Source organism: Danio rerio, chromosome 11 (genome assembly GCF_049306965.1).
Source record: "Danio rerio strain Tuebingen ecotype United States chromosome 11, GRCz12tu, whole genome shotgun sequence".
Lineage (NCBI taxonomy): Eukaryota > Metazoa > Chordata > Actinopteri > Cypriniformes > Danionidae > Danio > Danio rerio.
Genome location: NC_133186.1, coordinates 5,593,986 through 5,613,196, shown reverse-complemented (window position 1 = coordinate 5,613,196; position 19,211 = coordinate 5,593,986). Strand labels below are relative to the sequence as shown.

The 19,211-nt window shown below is 38.6% G+C and overlaps 1 protein-coding gene across 5 annotated transcripts in view; it reads right to left on the bottom strand.

The window, feature by feature from the left end:
* The window catches only part of ptprga (protein tyrosine phosphatase receptor type Ga), a 502,971-nt gene that overhangs the window by 30,718 nt on the left and 453,042 nt on the right, over positions 1-19,211 (bottom strand). For all 5 annotated transcript variants that reach the window (NM_001329864.1, XM_073915995.1, XM_073915997.1 and 2 more), the window contains 6 exon segments: positions 778-912; positions 997-1,131; positions 1,234-1,316; positions 3,709-3,805; positions 12,514-12,605; positions 18,671-18,762. In NM_001329864.1, coding sequence (NP_001316793.1) covers positions 778-912; positions 997-1,131; positions 1,234-1,316; positions 3,709-3,805; positions 12,514-12,605; positions 18,671-18,762 — 634 coding nt within the window.

The window sequence follows — 19,211 nt, the reverse complement described above, 5'->3', positions numbered from 1 at the left end:
TCCTTCAGAAATTGTTCAAATATGCACATTTGGTGTTCATAAAACATGATTATCATCACTTTTATTTCTAGACTCCTTGATTAATAGAAGGTTTAAAAGAAAATCTACTGTTTAAAACAATACAAAAACATATTATTTGTGGAATAAATAGCTAAAAAATATTAGTACTGGGCGAAGCAGTGGCAAAGTAGGCAGTGCTGTCGCCTCACAGCAAGAAGGTCGCTGGGTTGCTGGTTAGATCCTCGGCTCAGTTGGCGTTTCTGTGTGGAGTTTGCATGTTCTCCCTGCGTTCACGTGGGTTTCCTCCGGGTGCTCCGGATTCCCCCACAGTCCAAAGACATGCGGTACAGGTGAATTGAGTAGGCTAAATTGTCTATAGTGTACGAGTGTATGTGTGTATTTCTGTGTGTGGATGTTTCCCAGAGATGGGTTGCGGCTGGAAGGGCATCCGCTGCGTAAAAACACGCTGGATAAGTTGGCGGTTCATTCCGCTGTGTACAAATATTTGACTACATTTTGCAAAACAATTTTCGACTTGATGTTTCTTGTTTGTAAAATTTACAAAAAAGTTTCTGAGGGCCGTCAAACACAGGTGAAAATCTTCAAAAATGCTGACAGTGGCTGACAACTTAAAAAAAAAACAACACTGGCAGGGAAAGAGCTAAATATAATCGGACATGTTTGTTTCTTATTCAGGAATTTTAAAAGTTACCATTTTTGCTAAATCTTTTTGGTATGAGAATGAGAGAAATATAGAGAGATAAAAACATTGTGTACCTTCTTTACTTTGGTGTTTCTGATAGTGAAGATGCGGAGTGTGTAGCACGCCATTACTTTGGTTCTCTTCAGCGTCACCACAATATTCCCATACTCCTCACTGTTCTCTGACGGCCAGTACTGGTCACATTTTCTCTGCAGAACACCATAATAAAAAAGTTGAGAGCAGACATAAGATTATCAGATGATTGAGAAAATGTAGTGGCTGTGCTAACTCACTCTGCCTTTCTCCACAAGGTTAGTGATCATGACTATAATGCCAGTGTTCTGCTCCCACACCATCCGCCAGAAGTCCTCGAACGTGGACTTGAGAGGGCCCTGAGCTGCGATGTAGGCCTTGGGTTTATTATAGCCCTGTGGAGGAGAGAAACACAGGAGATATACATCATAAAAACACACACACACACAGTCAGGTCATTATGAGAAAAGAAAAGCCAGTCAACAGATTTCACTCACATCCACATAGTTGGCATTGATGTAGTCACTGTGTTTGGAGTCTTTGCCTGCCAGAGGCCTGAGCTTTACTCGACTGTGGTCATCTGGGGGAACAAAGAGAGATGGATGCTTAGAGACATGGAAGAGAACACAGGCTAAATATGTAGTTTAACACTGAAATTATATATTACATGCCTATGCTGTTGTAAGGAATGCGTCAACAGAGCCGCCATTTTAGTACAGGGCAGTACTCCTTTGAAATGAATGAGGGAACAAGGTGCAGTGGAGGACTGGCCATTCGGAGCTATAGATATGTAAACATTTATCCCTATATCTATGATTGGGAGTTTTCCCAGTGGTCAGTACGCAAATATTTAACTTCTAATTCTAATGGAGGGAGCAACTTGTTTGTTAATAAATCTACGTTATGAACGACTCGTGTGGACCATCGATATCTCTGCATCTTAATGTGCATATCCACCTTTCTGAGTTAAATGGTACATAACATTTGTAATATTCAATTATTTAGGGTTTACAGTATGCACATTTAGGCGCAGGTACTGTTATGTTATCGGACAGCCTTATAAATTACTAGCAGTTACTTCACTTAGCCGACAATAATACAAGCTCCTGCTATCAGCGACTTGTTGTCATATTAAATTTACATAGTTTGCTGTTTTTATTCAACAAAACTAGCATAAGGCTATTATTAAGTGCAAGTTGGTGCTACTTTTGCCTTATGGTTAGTGCAGTAAGAGACTGTATTATCATTAATAACGTTACTTGTTGAGCACAAAAGTACATAACATACAAAATCATAAAAAACTAAATCTTATGAAATGTTCTGTCTTCGTGCTTTGTTTTCTTTGTTAGCTTGTTACTATACCTGTACGCAGCGCAAAAGTCCAGCATCTTCAGATTGGCTTTAGTCTTGACTAAATGCGGTTGAATGACATTTGTTCTGGGAGCACTGTACAAATATGGCGGCGGTATTGACGCATGCCCAGGGTTCATATGCGATATCTAGTGTATATATCTATGGCTGCATACATTGGAAAATTCTCAACTTTTTAAGCGCCAACGAAAGCGTCAGCCAATCAGAACTTTTTTTACGCGAATACCCCAGCTCAGAAAGTAGCCAATTGCGGACTAATTTTATTGGCTGATGCTGCTATGACGATCGCGTCAGCCCAACTTCAGACACGTTGTCCGTCAAGCGTTGATGCTGTAGCCCCGTGTGAACTGAGCGTTACTCCACTCCTAAATGTAAAACGATCCTTCAGAAATTGTTCAAATATGCACATTTGGTGTTCATAAAACATGATTATCATCACTTTTATTTCTAGACTCCTTGATTAATAGAAGGTTTAAAAGAAAATCTACTGTTTAAAACAATACAAAAACATATTATTTGTGGAATAAAAATGTCTTAGCTAAAAAATATTAGTACTGGGCGAAGCAGTGGCAAAGTAGGTAGTGCTGTCGCCTCACAGCAAGAAGGTCGCTGGGTTGCTGGTTAGATAATGGCAACAAGAAAATGAATGAATGAATCTTAGTACTGCAAGCTGTTATTTTTAGTAGAGAAAAGAAATAGTAGTAGAAAGAAATGAAGAAATAGTGCAGTTTAAACACCGAACTAGCTTATTGTATTTACTAGGAAAGTTAGGATAATTAGGCAAGTTTTAGATAACAGTGGTTTGTTCTGTAGACAATCGAAAAATATATATTTCCCAAGAAAGATAATGATATTGACCTTAAAATGTTTAACAATTTTTTAACATTTTTAAAATTCAAAGTAAAACTAAAAATATTATAGGAAATACTGTGAAAATTTGTTTGCTCTGTAAAACGCAAGCTAAAATATTTTTAAAAGAAATTTAAAGATGTATTAACATTTCACAGGAGCCCTAATAATAATGACTTCAGCTTTGGATATATATACACTTGAAGCCAGAATTATTAGCCCTCCTTTGAATTTATTTTTCTTTTTTAAATATTTTCCAAATAATGTTTAACAGAGTAATGAATTGTTTACAGTATGTCTGATTATATTTTTTTCTTCTGGGGAAAGTCTTATATGTTTTATTTCAGCTAGAATAAAAGCAGTTTTTAATTTTTTAAACACCATTTTATGGTCAAAATTATTAGCCCCTTTAAGCAACTTTTTTTCAGATTGACTACAGAACAAAACATCATTATACAATAACTTGCCTAATTCCCCTAACCTGCCTAGCTAACCTAATTAACCTAGTTAAGCCTTTGAATGCCACTTTAGGCTGTATAGAAGTGTCTTGAAAAATGTCTAATCAAATATTATTTACTGTCATCATGGCAAAGACAAAATAAATCAGTTATTAGAGATGAGTTATTAAAACTATTATGTTTAGAAATGTGTTGAGAAAATCTCTCTGTTAAACAGAAATTGTGGAAAAAATAAACAGGGGGGGCTAATAATTCTGACTTCAACTGTACATGTATAAACATTAAAAGACTTACAGGCGATGATGTTGATGTATCTGTTTTTGTGCTTGTTGTCTGGATGATTGGAGTGTTCTGCTGTAATCTTCATATCAGCTGTGCAGCGCTGTACTTCCTGTAACACACACATGCACATAATGAAGCCATCATGCATAAGATGCAGCTGAAAAGTTAGAATTTACATTTTTTTCTCCTTAGTTCTTAAACATACATCTTATGTAAGCATAATTGAAATCAAATGCCAAGGGACGTTTGCAAACAAATACTTTGGTCCCACTTTATATTAAGAGGCCTTAACTAATATGTACTTACATAGGAATTAATAGTTTGTTACAATGTACATATTGTGTAAATACATGTATTTACTGTGTACTTATGCTTGATTAAATACCTGTATGTTTTTAATCTGTAATTAACTTTTGTAATTACATTTGTAAATACACTGTTGACCATCCCTTACACCTTAACCCACCCTTAAACCTATCCATGCCACCAAACCTGTCCATAACCCAACCTCTATCCCAACTCAAAAGCAATACAAGTGTTTTCAAATACATTATAAACACAGTAAGTACATTGTATTTATTTTTTTGATGTAAGTACATAGTAGTTAGGGACACTTAATATAAAGTGGGACCAATACTTTTTATAAAAGAAGTTCAGTTCTCCGCAAGTGTACAAGCAGAGCAACAGAACCACTGTACTATATGGACATGAACCAAATGTCTATATTCATTTAGAACAGTATATCCAATATATGCTACTGTTTTGCCTAATTGATGGCATTCATATATTTTCCCATGTGATAGGGACAGATTTAGATAACCAAAAATGCTCCCAAAATGACTCAAAATAATCCACAAATTCAAGATACCAGGAAAAAAAAAAAAAAAAAAATGCTTTTCCACAATTCAACTTCAAATGTAAATCTATAATGGCTGCTGTGGTGAAACTGAGATGTGAAATGAATCTCAATCTCAATGAATCTCAATGAAAAGTGTCAGTTTGCGACATGCACGTTCCATCAGATTTCATTCTATTCCTTTTTATTGTCATTAAGCATTTTAATCACATTTTAACCACAACCACCAAACATTTTTAACCACATGCAGTGATCAGTCAGAGGTGCTGAGATTACTCAACACTGAAAATGACAGAATTTTGTTCAGTAAGAGCATGAAAACTGACAAAAAAGTGACAAGTGTTTTGTCTGTGTTGCTAGAAAACGACATGTTGTCTTCCCAAACAAAACCCTTTTTTAGGTATTCTGTTAATAAACGTTATTACAAAATCAGGAGCAATAATCAAAGATAACGAATGTCACTATTTATATGCATTTATAAACATAATTGTTCATCTAAATTTTGGTCCCCAATTAAAGCCTTTGGATTGAAAACATATAGTTTAGGTCACAATTGACGATATTCACAAACCATTAACTAACACTACTAGTCTAATAAACCACTAATTAGCTGTTTAATAATAGATAGCAAGATAGAAGTTGGGTTTAGGTTTTAGGTAGGATTAGAAAGACAGAACAAAATCCTACTTTCATTTCTCGAGTTGTCAACTGAGTCGTTCAGTCATCACGTGAAAGACAGAAGCCGATCATATGCATTTAGAGCCATAAAAGATTTGATCTGTTTATCTCTCGAGTCCTCGATTAAGTCGTTCAGTCATCACGTGAAAGACAGAGGCCAATCATATGCATTAAGAGCCGGAAAAAGATTTGATTCATTAATTTCTCGAGTCTTCGATTGAATCGTTCGTTCAACTTGTGAAGGACAGAAGCCAATTAGATGCATTTAGATCCAGAAAAAGATTTGATCTGTTTATCTCTCGAGTCCTCAGTTTGAGTCGTTCGTTCATCATGTGAAAGACAGAAACCAATCATATGCATTTAGAGCCAGAAAAAGATTTGATCTGTTCATCTCTCGAGTCCTCAGTTTGAGTCGTTTGTTCATCACGTGAAAGACAGAAGCCGATCATATGCATTTAGAGCCAGAAAAAGATTTGATTCATTAATTTCTCAAGTCATCAATTTGAGTAATCTCTCTTTACATGCTGTCACCAATGAACGAACAACTCAAAAACCAGATGACTCGAAAGATAAACTAATCATGGCTCCTTTCGGCTGAGGCTGTGTGCTTTGGTTAAACTTATTTGGGACCGTCAGTGTAACGTGAACGAACCACTTAAATTTGAAGACCCATCAGAAGAGGTGAGATGACATAATCCTAGACAAAACAGCAGGTAAACAATAAATAATTATTTTCACTTTTCTTATAGCATTCTAGTTATGCCTTGTTTGTAGTGTGATCAACGTTTTGGTGTAGCTGTAGATGAGCAACTCGTAACCTTTAAATATTAATTTCGCAAATTGAACAAAATGAACGAAATGACTTGAAAAAAGATTTGTTCACCTCGATGAGCGTTCCGAGTCAGTAAAATGATCCGAACTTCCCATCACTACAGTTTTCTGACGTTTATTATTCCTAGTCATTTATCTCATGGGTAACTGAATCGGAAGTTTCCAATTGCAAAAAACGAGCGCACTTCCACATCACAGAATAAGGTCAATAGCAATTGGTCACCAGAATGTTTCCGGCTTGGTCCTTTTATTAATCTGGAGTCACCACAGCGGAATGAACCGCCAACTTATCCAGCACATTTTTTACGCAGTCAATGCCCTTACAGCCGCAACCCATCACTGGAAAACATCCATTCACACTAATACACTTTGGACTGTGGGGGAAACCGAAGCACCCGGAGGAAACCCACGCGAACGCAGGGAGAACATGCAAACTCCGCACAGAAATGCCAGCTGACCCCGCCGAGGCTCCAACCAGTGACCTTCTTGCTGTGAGGCGACAGCACTACCTACTGCGCCTCCGCGTCACCCCTGACCACGTGTGACATACAATATTATAGACAACCTCTATAATTAGCACAAATATTCTCTTCAGTTTGCAAACACAGCTGACATTCTGACTCCTAACTGATCTCTCATTAAAATGTGAATACATGATGCTGTCTAATGACAGACTGCAGCCACATGTAAGAGATGTACTGTAAAAACACGAATTTTCAGCGTGTGCTTAAGTTGGTTGTGTTTGTGTTGCGTCTGAGGGGTGTGTGGACATGGTTGTTAAAACCACAGGATGTTTAAAAATCTGCCAGAGGCTGTTTTCAGTACTGTATCATCCGCACACATGCACCTGTGTGGTTTCTGGTTACCTGCACCTGAACTAACCCTACTATTAGTACGGTTAAGTAAGGGTAAGAGCTAATACTTTGCTGAACGTCACGGCTTACTTCTGTTCATGTGTGACTTGTGACATCCTGTGATGTTGGTGGTATTATATGATATAATTGTTTTTAAAGGGATAGTTCACCCAAAAATGGAAATTCTGTCATCCTTTACTCAACCTTCACTTGTTCTAAGCATTTCTTCTGTTAAACACAAAATAAAGATGTTTGGATGAAAGCTGGAACCCTTGACTTCCATATTTGTTTTTCCTACTATGAAGGTCAAAAGTTTTCAGCTTTCTTCAAAATATCTTCAACAGAATAAGAAACCTCATAAAAGTTTTGAAGCACTTGAGGGTGAGTACATAGTGAGCACATTTTGGAGTGAACTATCTGATTACATGAACTCTAATGCTGGATTCACACCAGATGCAGAACGCGTGTCAAGCGCGAGTGATTTACATGTTAAGTCAATGCAAACGCGTGAATAGACATCCTGTGGTGCGATACGCGCGAATGGCGTGGCACGAATGACGAGAATTGCGCGAATGGCGCGATGCGCATGGCGCGATACGTGCGAATGGCGTGGCGCGAATTGAGCGTTTTGCGCGTTTGACGCGCTTAATGCGAGTTTCGCGCGAATCACTCGAGTTCGAAAATCTGAATTTTATCGGACATTCACGCCACGTTAACCAATCAGGAGCTTGCTCTTGTGGGGGTGTGATTGTGACGTATCGTCTGTTGTCGGTGTCCCAGGGGAAATCCCCCAGCAGACACCGACAAGAAGGTCATCAAACGGGGCTGTGCTCAGTCAACCTGATGGAAAACCTCCATCAGCCAGGTTCAGTTTCTGGAGGAGTCTATGAGCTTAAAGAGCTGGATGCACCTCTGAAAGGATGTAGTGGACTCAGACACGGCCCTAAACGCATCGACGCTGTTTATCATCCTTCATAAAGCACATAAACACTGTTATTTTCTTCATAAAATCCATGTTAGCCCTTTAGCTATGAAGCTCGAGTCACGGGGCAGGCAGAAGCCCTGGCCATCACACGAATCCACGACTGTTCTGAAGTGAATTGGACACGCGAATGAAGCGGGGTTTGACGCGAATGAAGCGAGTAACATCAAATGTTCAGGCGGCTATTTATAGCGCGATTTATCCACGCATTCCACGTCTGGTGTGAACACAGCATTATAACCCCATTCTAATTTATTGAGTGAAAAAGTACATCCAACTAGCATATTCAATTCTTTAAATGCATCAAATGGGTATTTTTTTTAAATAGATGCAACTTGTTGGCTGAGAAAGACAAAAGGTAAAAATATAGCAAGGTTGAGAAGTGAGATGATGGCCAGGATTTGGAGGCTGAAGGTCAAGTTCCCCCTTAAGAGGATCTCAGTGGCTTGATTTACTTGAAAATCAATTGTTTCGATTGGAATAAATTCATTCTCAGTGATGTATCCCAATGTAATGTTTACATGAACAATCAAAGTGATCAAGCTGATGTTTAAGCAAAACATGGACCTTGTCTGCATGTTTTACTCTTAAACACACTTGTTTTGTACAATGGTAATGTTGTAACACCATTTTTTTATTGCCATAGTGTTATTAAAGGTAGTTCCAAAGGCATGGAGGTAATGTTTTTATATTTATGTAGAAAATAATAATTTATGTAAAGTTTTTAAGCTTTAATTGTTTTTTTTTGGAAGCGCATATGTGCATAACTAACACGCTCTGCGCTGGACTTTACACCAGGTTTTGGTCAATGGCGCAGCCTATTTTAGTTCCTCAAAATAGCAACGCGCCAACAATGCGCCTTAACACACCTCCTTTTTAGACCAGAACACCCATGAGTGGTGCAAATGGTCAAAGTGGTGCTTATAGATCTGCTATTGAAACAACGTGGTGCAAAATGTGAAAATTAGGGTTGTGCTGGTCTGAAAATAGCATCAAATCACGCCAAAGAAGTCTTGCACCTTATTTTGCGCGGGTGTATGATAGGGCCCTTAGAGTTTAAAAAAAATGAATGAGTAAATAAATACATGAAAAACACAAGTAGAAATGGGCCTGTCTTCCCTTCTAGCGTTCTCCATTCACTCTCCTCTCGCTTTCAGCTGAATGCCGAAGTTGTCCAAGTGTCCTCTTCCTTTTTTCCCCTCCTTTGGGGTTGTTTCTTTCCTCCCCCCTAAAAATCTCATGCCTGGGCTTCACATAATCCCTGTGCCTGTCCAGGCCAAGCCAATACCCTTCCACTCCTCCTGGCTCCCATGATCACTGCCACCGCTGCTTTCTTCAGGCCGAGCTGCACAAAGCCACTTGTCAGGGGCCTGGGGGGCTCATCCAAAAGGGGGTTTGGCTCAGCTGTCATCCCTCTTTCTCCCTGCTGAGCAGTGGAGGCGAGAGAGAAGGGTTAGGAACCACAGAGGAATCCATTGAGGGGAAACAGCACCAGAAGCGCCCCTTGGAACCACTTCCCAATGTCCATCAAGCCTACATGCACACGCAAACACACACTTTTGAGGCACATCCCTGCGCCAATCAAGCCAGTTTTGAACAAAGGGGCCAAGCGAGGCCTTTAGGGGACCCTCAGTAACCCCCAGAGGCCCCTCCCTCATTTTCTCCTCTGAAAGAGGGAAAGTAGGAGACCTACTTTTGATGCTAAATCCAATGATTAGCTGGACAACAAACACAACAGGCAGGGATTAATAGGGATATTAACTAAAAAATTAGTAGGAAAAATTTGGGCTGACATTTGATTGAAAGTTTAAGTAAATTAATGCAATATTCTGATTGAATGTGCTACAAGTAAGAATTTACATCTATTTATTTTCCAACAAATGTTCATTGGAAATATGTGCTTCAGTCTACCTCTTTTTCATTCATTTATTTTCTTTTCAGCTTAGTCCCTTTATTAATCTGGGGTCGCCACAGCAGAATGAACCGCCAACTTATCCAGCATTTGTTTAAAGCCTGGTTTATACTTCTATGTCAAGTGATCGACCCACAACGAGAGGATAGCTGTGCATTTAGAGAATAGCTGTGCATTTATACTTCTGCGCGCTGTTTCTGTAGCTCTGCAATAACACTTCCAAAACGCTAGTTGGCTGTGAGGTGTTAATGTTCCTTTATGTCGAGTTTTTTCGCTGGTGTTTTGTTTTTTCTGAACGCTCTTATAACACTCCATTACAATGACTTAAAGTGGAAACAAAACTGCTAATCTCACTTAGACTTGCAGCCCAGGCTCATTTTAAAAACGTACCCCTATATACATTTCTGGAGAGCACCAAATATGTTCCTAAAGTTACGTTTTTTTTGCAGTTTTTGTTTTTGCAAATCTACCAGAGGCAGCTGTGTACGCTTTTTCAGATCTCTCTCTCGAGTGCAAATCGATCTTGCTCTTCTCATGTAAATCCACCAGAGGCCGCTGTTGACTGACTGTCTGACCGATAGCCCACCGACCCACTTCCCTAAACCCATCCGACAGTGTTTTCAAAAGCAATCCAAAAAAAAAGGAAAGTCCTCGTCTGATTTTTACTACATTTTCAGATTTATCACAGTCACCCTGTTATTCACTTGTTTCTGCTTGCTTCTGTTTTTGTCTTACTCAAACTGCTTTATGGAACTGGTCTTCGCCGAACTCGAACCCCGTCTTCCGGTAGCGTTAAAGCCATGTGTTATAGTCATGTGATAGGGGCTTGAAGAATAAGGGAAGGATACGCAATGACACCAAAGCCCCAATCAGGTAGAGAATGTCGGCAGCCCCGCCCCCGTTTTCAGATGCCTCCATTATCCCCCATCCATACTGAGACGGAGCAGCAGCGTTTTAGAAAGAAAACGGCCTCTTTAGCTTTTCCAAAACGCATCGTTTTCGGTGCTCGAAAACTCCGCCGTAGTGTGGACAGATGGCGTAACCGTAGCAAAACTTATGCCTTTTCAAACTAAAACGCAATAGTGTAAACAGGGCCTAAGGGTGTCCAAACTTGGTCCTGGAGGGTCGGTGTCCTGCAGATCTTAGCTCCAACTTGCTTCAACACACCTGCAAGGGTGTTTCTAGAAAGCCTAGTAAGAGCTTGATTAGCTAGCCCAGGTGTGTCTGATTGGGGTGGGAACTAAACTTTGCAGGACACCGGCCCTCCAGGACTGAGTTTGGACACCTCTGGGCTACATATTTCGCGATCTCCAGAATGTATATAAGGTTACGTTTTCAGAATGAGCGTATGTTGTAGACTTGCCATGGCATCTATATATTGCTGCTCTCTGATCATTTGAAGTGGTTGTTTTATCCTCATTTGAAAATCGTCTTGTATAAAAGCATCTTCTAAACGAATAAATGTAATGCAAATATAAAATAAAAAGAAGAAAATGTATTAAAATGATGAATAAATTAAATAAAATACAGCAAAATGATGAATTAAATTAAGATTGAATTAAATACAACGGTCAATCCAAATAAAAGCATGTACATTTAACCGGAGGCTGCACTGCTGAACTGATTCATTCATTCATTTTCCTTCGGCTTAGCCTCTATTTCAGAGATTACCAAAGTGGAATGAAACCCCAAGTATTCCAGCATATATTTTACACAATGGATGCCCATCCAGCTGCAACCCAGTGTTGGGAAACACCCACACAAACTAATTCACTACAGCCGATTTAGTTTATTCAGTTCACCTATAGCGCAAGTCTTTGGACTGTGGGGGAAACCCACACCAACACGGGAGAACATGCAAACTCCACACAGAAATCCCAAATGACTCAAATCAGTGACCTTCTTTCTGTGAGGCAACAGTGATAACCACTGAGCCACCGTGCCGCCATCTGAACTGATTATACTTTACAAATCAAAATATTCTGTAACACTCCATTTCAGCTATGTTCAGAGATTTTCAGCAATCTTTAGAGCCCGCACACCTCATCCATTTACTGCGTAAAAGACCTCTGGAACATCAGGATGCTTCAGTATACTGATGTACAGCAGAGATAGACTGTAAAACCCAACCTGTGTGTGTGTGTGTGTGTGTGTGTATTGCTCTAACCTGCAGATGAACATCGGGGGCCAAACCTGCTTCATTGATATTCAGCTAACAGCACAAGCAGACGCTGCAGCCCAAAACTCAATGGACAACTAATTACTAGTCATTCTGGTACAAACTGCCATCACATTAGCCTGACAGAATGTTGTCGTGGTTTTCTGGCTTCTGCGCTAACATACACAGCAGAGAGAGTCCAAACTTGGTGTGAAAAAAAGACGGCAGTGTTCAGATGGTCTAATTCATTCTCACACAGGCTGAGCTGAACTGGCTTGTCCTGTACGGACACCTGCCAGAAATAACAAACATCCGCGGAGGGATCCCGACCCAGCTGTTCACAGACTGACACCAGAAACTGTCAACAGAACCGCTGGAGCCAAGCCTAGGGAACCACACCAGACGGTACGCGTGTTTACAAAAGTCTGTGGGAGTTTGCTGAAAGGGAAGAGTTATAGAAACATGTAAAGTGTGTGTGTGTGTGTGTGTGTGTGTGTGTGTGTGTGTGTGTGTGTGTGTGTTTCTGTGTGTTAGGGAAGATCTTACCTCAAAATCATCTGAGAAGCCATGCTGGTTGTTGGAGTAGAGCTCTGATACATGCTTAATGAAATGTTTCACAGGGATGGCCTCCATATCATCTGAAACAGACAAAAGTTGATGTTAATTTCTTTTTCTTTTATGAGTATTTCCCAAATTATGTCTAACAGAGCAAGGATGTTTTCACAGTTTTTCCTATAATATTTTTTCTTCTGGAGAAAGTCATATTTGTTTTATTTTGACTAGAAAGAAAAGCAGTTTTAATTAGTTTGAAGACCATTTTAAGGTTAATTTTATTAGCCCCTTTAAGCTATATATTTTTTTTAATGTTTACAGAACAAACCATCGTTATACAATGATTTTCCTAATTACCCTAACTTGCCTAATTAACCTAATTAAGCTGAATACTAGTATCTTGAAAAAGATCTAGTCAAATATTATTTATTTTCATTAAGGCAAACATAAAATAAATCAGTTATTAAAAAATGAGTTATTAAAACTATTATGTTTAGAAGTGTGTTGACATTTTTTTCTCTCTATTAAACAGAAATTGTGGATATTTTTTTTCAGGGGGGCTCATGATTCAGGAGGGCTAACAATTCTAACCTCATCTGTATATTTGCTCTTTTGTTATCATCATTAGAACAGATGAATTATAAGATCCTGCAGACCCTCATTACAGCCTCATGGTTAGTTAGTTTATTGACTTTTATTGATACTATTTATTTTAGATAATATGTAAACAAACAATTAATATAAGTTATTCTACAAGAACACAATGGTCAGTATATTTATTATAACTAATAATCAGTATGTTTATCATACAATAACTTGCCTAAATACCCTAACCTGCCTAGTTAACCTAATTAACCTAGTTAGGCCTTTAAATGTCACTTTAAGCTGTATAGGAGTGTCTTGAAAGAAATCTAGTAAAATATTATTTGCTGTCATCATGGAAAGATAAAATAAATCAGTTATTAGAGATGAGTTATTAAAACTATTATGTTTAGAAATGTGCTGAAAAATATCTTCTCTCTGTTAACTAATGAATCCTTTTGAAAAGTGACTAAAAACACATTTGCAGATCGCTGGAGAACAACAAATCTGCCAATTTAATGAACTACAGATCCCATCATGCACTTCACTCACACACCTGGCCCAGATTCTCCCAGATTGCAAACACACACAGCTGAAGCTGTTCAGGGATATCACGGCCCATTCACACAGGGTGTCAGTGGCAACACTTCTCATTCACTTTGAATGGGTGAAGTCAGGTGCTGAGGAATTGCATTGTGGATCCGTCGGCGCAGCTTCAATGGTACTGCTTGCTGCAGAAGTTGGGACTTTCTCAACTTTAAGCGCCAACGGAAGCGTCAGACAATCAGATTGCTTCATGGAAATACACCAGCTCAGACAGTAGCCGATTGCTGACTAATTTCATTGGCTGATGCTGCTATGACAATCGCGTTAGCCCTAACTTCAGACACGCCCTCTGTCAAGCGCTGACGCTGAAGCCTCGTGTGAATCGGGCGTCAGATGAACTATAAACACAGAGTGCACACACACGCACACAGTTGCTGAGTCTTGATTACTGTAAGTGAGCATTTCCTACTGTTTTTTTGTCTTGCCTTTTGTGTTTTTTGGTCCTTGTTTGTTCTTATACCGCCTGTCCTGACCATTCTCCTGTGTTTCTGGATCCCTCTGTTGGATTACCTATGTTGTACATGTTAAACCTGCCTATATGACTGTCCCTTTGCCTAAATAAAGCTGCATCTGAAAGTTCTCTGTTGCAACCCGTCTCTCTTTACAAATATACTGTCTAAATCTGAATACTTTTGTAAAGAGACAAAAAATAAGACATACACACAAACACCACACATCTAAAGCTATGTAAGCTAGATATGATGACAAAACATAGGCCATTATACAATACTTTATAATACAATATTTACATACACTTCAGTTCAAAAGATGGGGTTAATCCGATTTTTTAAATCACTTATGCTTGCTAAGGTTGCATTTATTCGACCTACATAACAATAAAATATGAATTCAGAAAAACTATTACAATTAAAAAATTATTTATTAGATCTGAAAGCTTTTGGGTTTAACGAAAAAGCAATGCACACATGTTCTGTCTGTATTCCAAAGTGCCTGCAACTGAATGCAGCTACCAAATGAATTCTGGCATCCATGAATGCCAGAAGCAAACTGGGAAATTCAGCCAGAAACTGAAGGCCCTATTTAGCAGGAAAGTGTCCATGTTTGAAAGGACAGTGAACTCAAAGCGCCATATGAGTTGAAGCCAGCCGAGAAAGAGAGAGAGAGAGTCTGCTACCCACACTAAATGGATCTTTGTAAATACTGAGGCCAAACCTTGCCAAGCTGGAACACAGATGCTCAAATTGGATTGAGGGCACCATGCCACCGGTATTGTGAGTCGTGCCACAGTGTAACAATGAAAATTGGTTCCAATGAAGTGCTTATGGGAAAGCCCGAGCAAATCAATGACTCCTGTTGCATTAAGATCTGGGTTCCACTACACTGACTAACCCAGACCTGAAACTTCCAGACCCAGAAAGAAGAAAAATGACACACTGTCCACTTCTGTTCCATTACGCTCTCCACTAATTATTTACTCAAACACACAAAGGCAATGAGCCAAATAGAGATACAGGCCAGTCAGATGAAGCCATTTTCTTGGCTCCAACCTTAATGGGTAATGTGTACGTGTGTTGTTGAGTGTGTGTTTACATGCGGAGGGTGCAGATAAACCGTACTTATTTTTACTGCCAAACGCAAAGACTCTAAAGAAACCTGACAAGACCATGTTTCCTCAGACATGTAGCTGTGCCTATCCAAAAAAAAAAAAACACTTCAATTTAGCTCATTCACATCTAGTCCAACTTAACCCTTTAACTGCCCCACCAAAAAAAATAAAAAATAAATAAAAAAAAAAGTTTGGATTGCATTTCTGAACTCCTTATGGTGCTAGTTAACACAATCAATGCGTTTTGTTTCAACACAGCCCATCATTTCTAAAATATCAACCTCTACCAAATGGTTGATATGCTGGTTTATAGTAAAAGTACCGGAATTAATACATATACTGGACTGTAAAACCCAACAGTCAACTTTATCAAATGAAATGAGTGTGGTTAACTCTAAATTTACTGAAAGTTCTCATTTGAAAAGAGTTTTGAACTCAGTGTTGAAGTTAATGAGTTAATTTAATACCTCATTACTTCAACTTAAATGGAGTAAGCTCACAGTACTCAGATAGATTAGTTTTTTTTTTAACTCAAATGGTTTGTAGCAATCGGTTTCCTCAAACGGTTTGAGTTGCCTTAACTTATTGGTTTTTACAGTACTCAGTTGGCTTGAGTTCTCCTCATTTATTGGGTGTTACTGTGTTTAAATTGCTTCGTTTACTCAAATGGATTAAGTTCACAGTACTCATTAGGATTAGTTATTGAACTTAAATGTTTTGTTGCAATCGGTTTCCTCAAATGGATTGAGTTACTGTACCTTAACTTTTTGGGTTTTACAGTGTATTAAAATCAGAAAATATGAAGAGTAAGACTAATTTATTTTAAAAAATAATAAAAATAAATCATTTTTGAATACTAAATCATCTTTATTTTTTTAAAGTTTGCCGTAAAATATTTCAGATTCTCATATAACAACTTTTTTTTTTTTTTTTTTTTACAATAAAACCTAAATCGAGTGTAGTAGTGCTACAGGATTATGTTTGTTTGATTATGCTTTTAAACCAACAATGCTGTGTGTGTAAACCATTATTTGAAACTGTTAAAATATGGGTTGTGTGCGTGACAAATTTTTTGGGTTTGTATACAGAAAAAAAAAATGGCATTTAAAAATTTCGGACTTGAGTCTGAAATGACTCAAGTCCGAAAACCTTGAGTCTGAAATTACCTTTCTGAAATGTTTGCACTTTAAAAAATTAATTTGACCTCACGCTGTTTCAATCGTATTGACACAATGCCTTTGAAACTTTTCTCCATCATAAAAATCTGAACGGGTTAATTTTTTTTCATTTTTCACAACTCAAAATACATTTTTAGAGGTGTTCAGGCAGTTCAGAGCCAGCATTCAAGCAAAAGCCAAAATCCAGAATGCCGTCACTTGCAGCACAGAGCAGGTCATGGTGAATAAAGTGCAGAATATTAAGACAGTATGTGGCAGATAGTTGAAAACGTTGTAAGTTGTAAGTGAAAGTTGTAGACGTGCAAGTCTGAGAGTGCAAGCCTGAAGATGCAAGTTCCACTCTGCAGCCAGACCATTCTCTATCAGCGAGCCTCTTTGATGCGTTGTTCAGTAGTTCACACATTAGGGGCTCTATTTTGACGGTCCATGCGCAGAGCGCAAAACGCAGGGCGCAAACGCTTTCAGGGCGTGTCAGAACGCATTTTTGCTAATTTAAGGACGGGAAAATCCGCATTGCGCCATGGCACATGGTCTAAAAGGGTTGAGTTTATTTTCTTAATGAGTTATAGGTGTATTTTGAGAATAAACCAATTAGAGTCTCATCTTCCATTCCCTTTAAGAGCCAGCTGCGTCGCGGCAAAAGCGCATTCGCTATTTACAGGACGTAAAATAAGTCTAAGTGGAAAAAATAAGCATTTCACAAGCAAACAGTTAACAGTTTTTTAACAGAAAACTGTTAAACAGAGCATCTACTGCGTGAGAATGAGAGATAAATGATCTACTTTCACTTTCACTCTTGGATAGGGAAACCTTTACGCACAGACATCAATTAGCCAAAAAATAAATAATTTTGCTTGTTAAGCGCAAAAATTCGTTTCAAAACTATTTCTAAATTGAGTTCTAATTTCCAGCAAACGAATAAATGAACAACAATAACAAAATGTCTTCAAAAACCTGAGTTATATCCTAAAACACATGCTGTGCCCCATATGGTCTAAAACCTGACAGGTGGGCAAATCTAAGCTTGTTTTTAATAAAACAAATATAAATATGGATATAATAAATAATACTGCTAATAGTAATGACATTATACAAAAGCTAATTGTTATGAATGAACTGAAAAAGCCTCCCGAGATGAAGAAGACATAAAAGCAGTGATTTTTCATATTTATGTAGGCTAGAAAATAATATGTTTTGTAATATTTTAATTCTTTATATTTATATCCTATATCTATTCTTATTATATCCTATATATATATCCTTCATATTTTATATTAACAATTTTATTAAATTGTTTTCATATGTAAAGATATTTGCCTATTGCTCTCTTGTGTGTATTAAGCAGTGTGTAAGCGAGGCGCAACTGTGCGCCGGAGTTTAGACCGGGTTAGTTTTGGTCTAATGAAAAATCTATTATAGTTTCTCAAAATAGCAACGCGCCAGCGGTCCGCCTCAGAACGCCTTCCTTTTTAGACCAGAACGCCTATGGGCGCACAAATGAGCGCTAATGCATTTGCTGTTTAAACAGCGTAGCGCAACGCCTCAAAACGACTCTTGCGCCAAGCTGAAACTACCAAAAGACTATTGCGCCACGCCTTGCGCCACACAGCGCCGTGTGTATGATAGGGCCCAAAGACTGCCGAACACCCTTAGATTTTTTCCTGATCACAACCCCATCTGTCGGCGAGCTTGTTAACTTCCAAATCTGGCTCAAATCAGGTTTAAAATCCCGTAGTGTGAACTAGGCTTTTGTAGTGTGAGAGAAATGTAAATCCTTATGGCTGGGTGTTTGTTAGCAGTAGTAGCAGTACAAACATGTTATGAATAAAATATATTATTATGAAATCAACCACAAGGAGGTGTAACACCCTGCACCTTATACCACAGCTGTTTTTCCTTTCCGTTTCCCAGAAGCAGAAAACTTCATTAGAGCCACTTCATGTTAAGATCAATACTGCGATGGATTTTCTGATTTTACACTAATCGCACAGAATAACAATCTGCAGAGAGCGCACCGTCGAGATCTGCTCCACACCAACAGTCTCCCGCTAGGATGACAGCCACGGCTTTGTGCAAACTTGGCAGCGTTCAAAATATTATGTAACCCAACCTTTTACCCATAGTGCAACAGGTAATACACGCATGCAATGTTTTGATTAACCATACTGACATCAGATCCTGTCAAAAACACTCGCTGTCTTTAAATTCGGACACAAACCTGGGATGGGGATTACTGGAATGCTCTCATTGGGCACGACTCTGGGCGAGTTGCTGTCCTCCACGTAGAAATGAGCCGTCTGGAAACACCTCCTGAGGGAAAGAGACAAGAAGAGACGGTCAAACAAGTGATGTCCGTTCCGCGTTCGCTTTAATGCTTTCCATGAGGTGTGGTTTAGGAAACAATCCCAACCAGAGTAAACACACATGCTGCTGGTTACGTCTGACATGAGCAAGGTGAACTTTGAACCCTTTTTCTCAAAGGGCAAATCAAACACTCCAAAGAGAGAATACAAGCCTACACTTCAAACAAGCACGTAAAGCGGTCAATATGCATGCGGTCTTATGGAAACATCCCACAAATAAATCACATCACTCGTATTTGTTTACAAACCTTATTTTCTTACTTCTGTGGAGTACAAAAGTTGTTTTATAGGAAACTGTCCAAATTTTAAGCTCATTTTATGGCTTGACAGACCCTAGTTACAATTCTCTTTTATTTAATAGCAGAGAAAGAACAGCTTCAACATGCTGCTGAACTT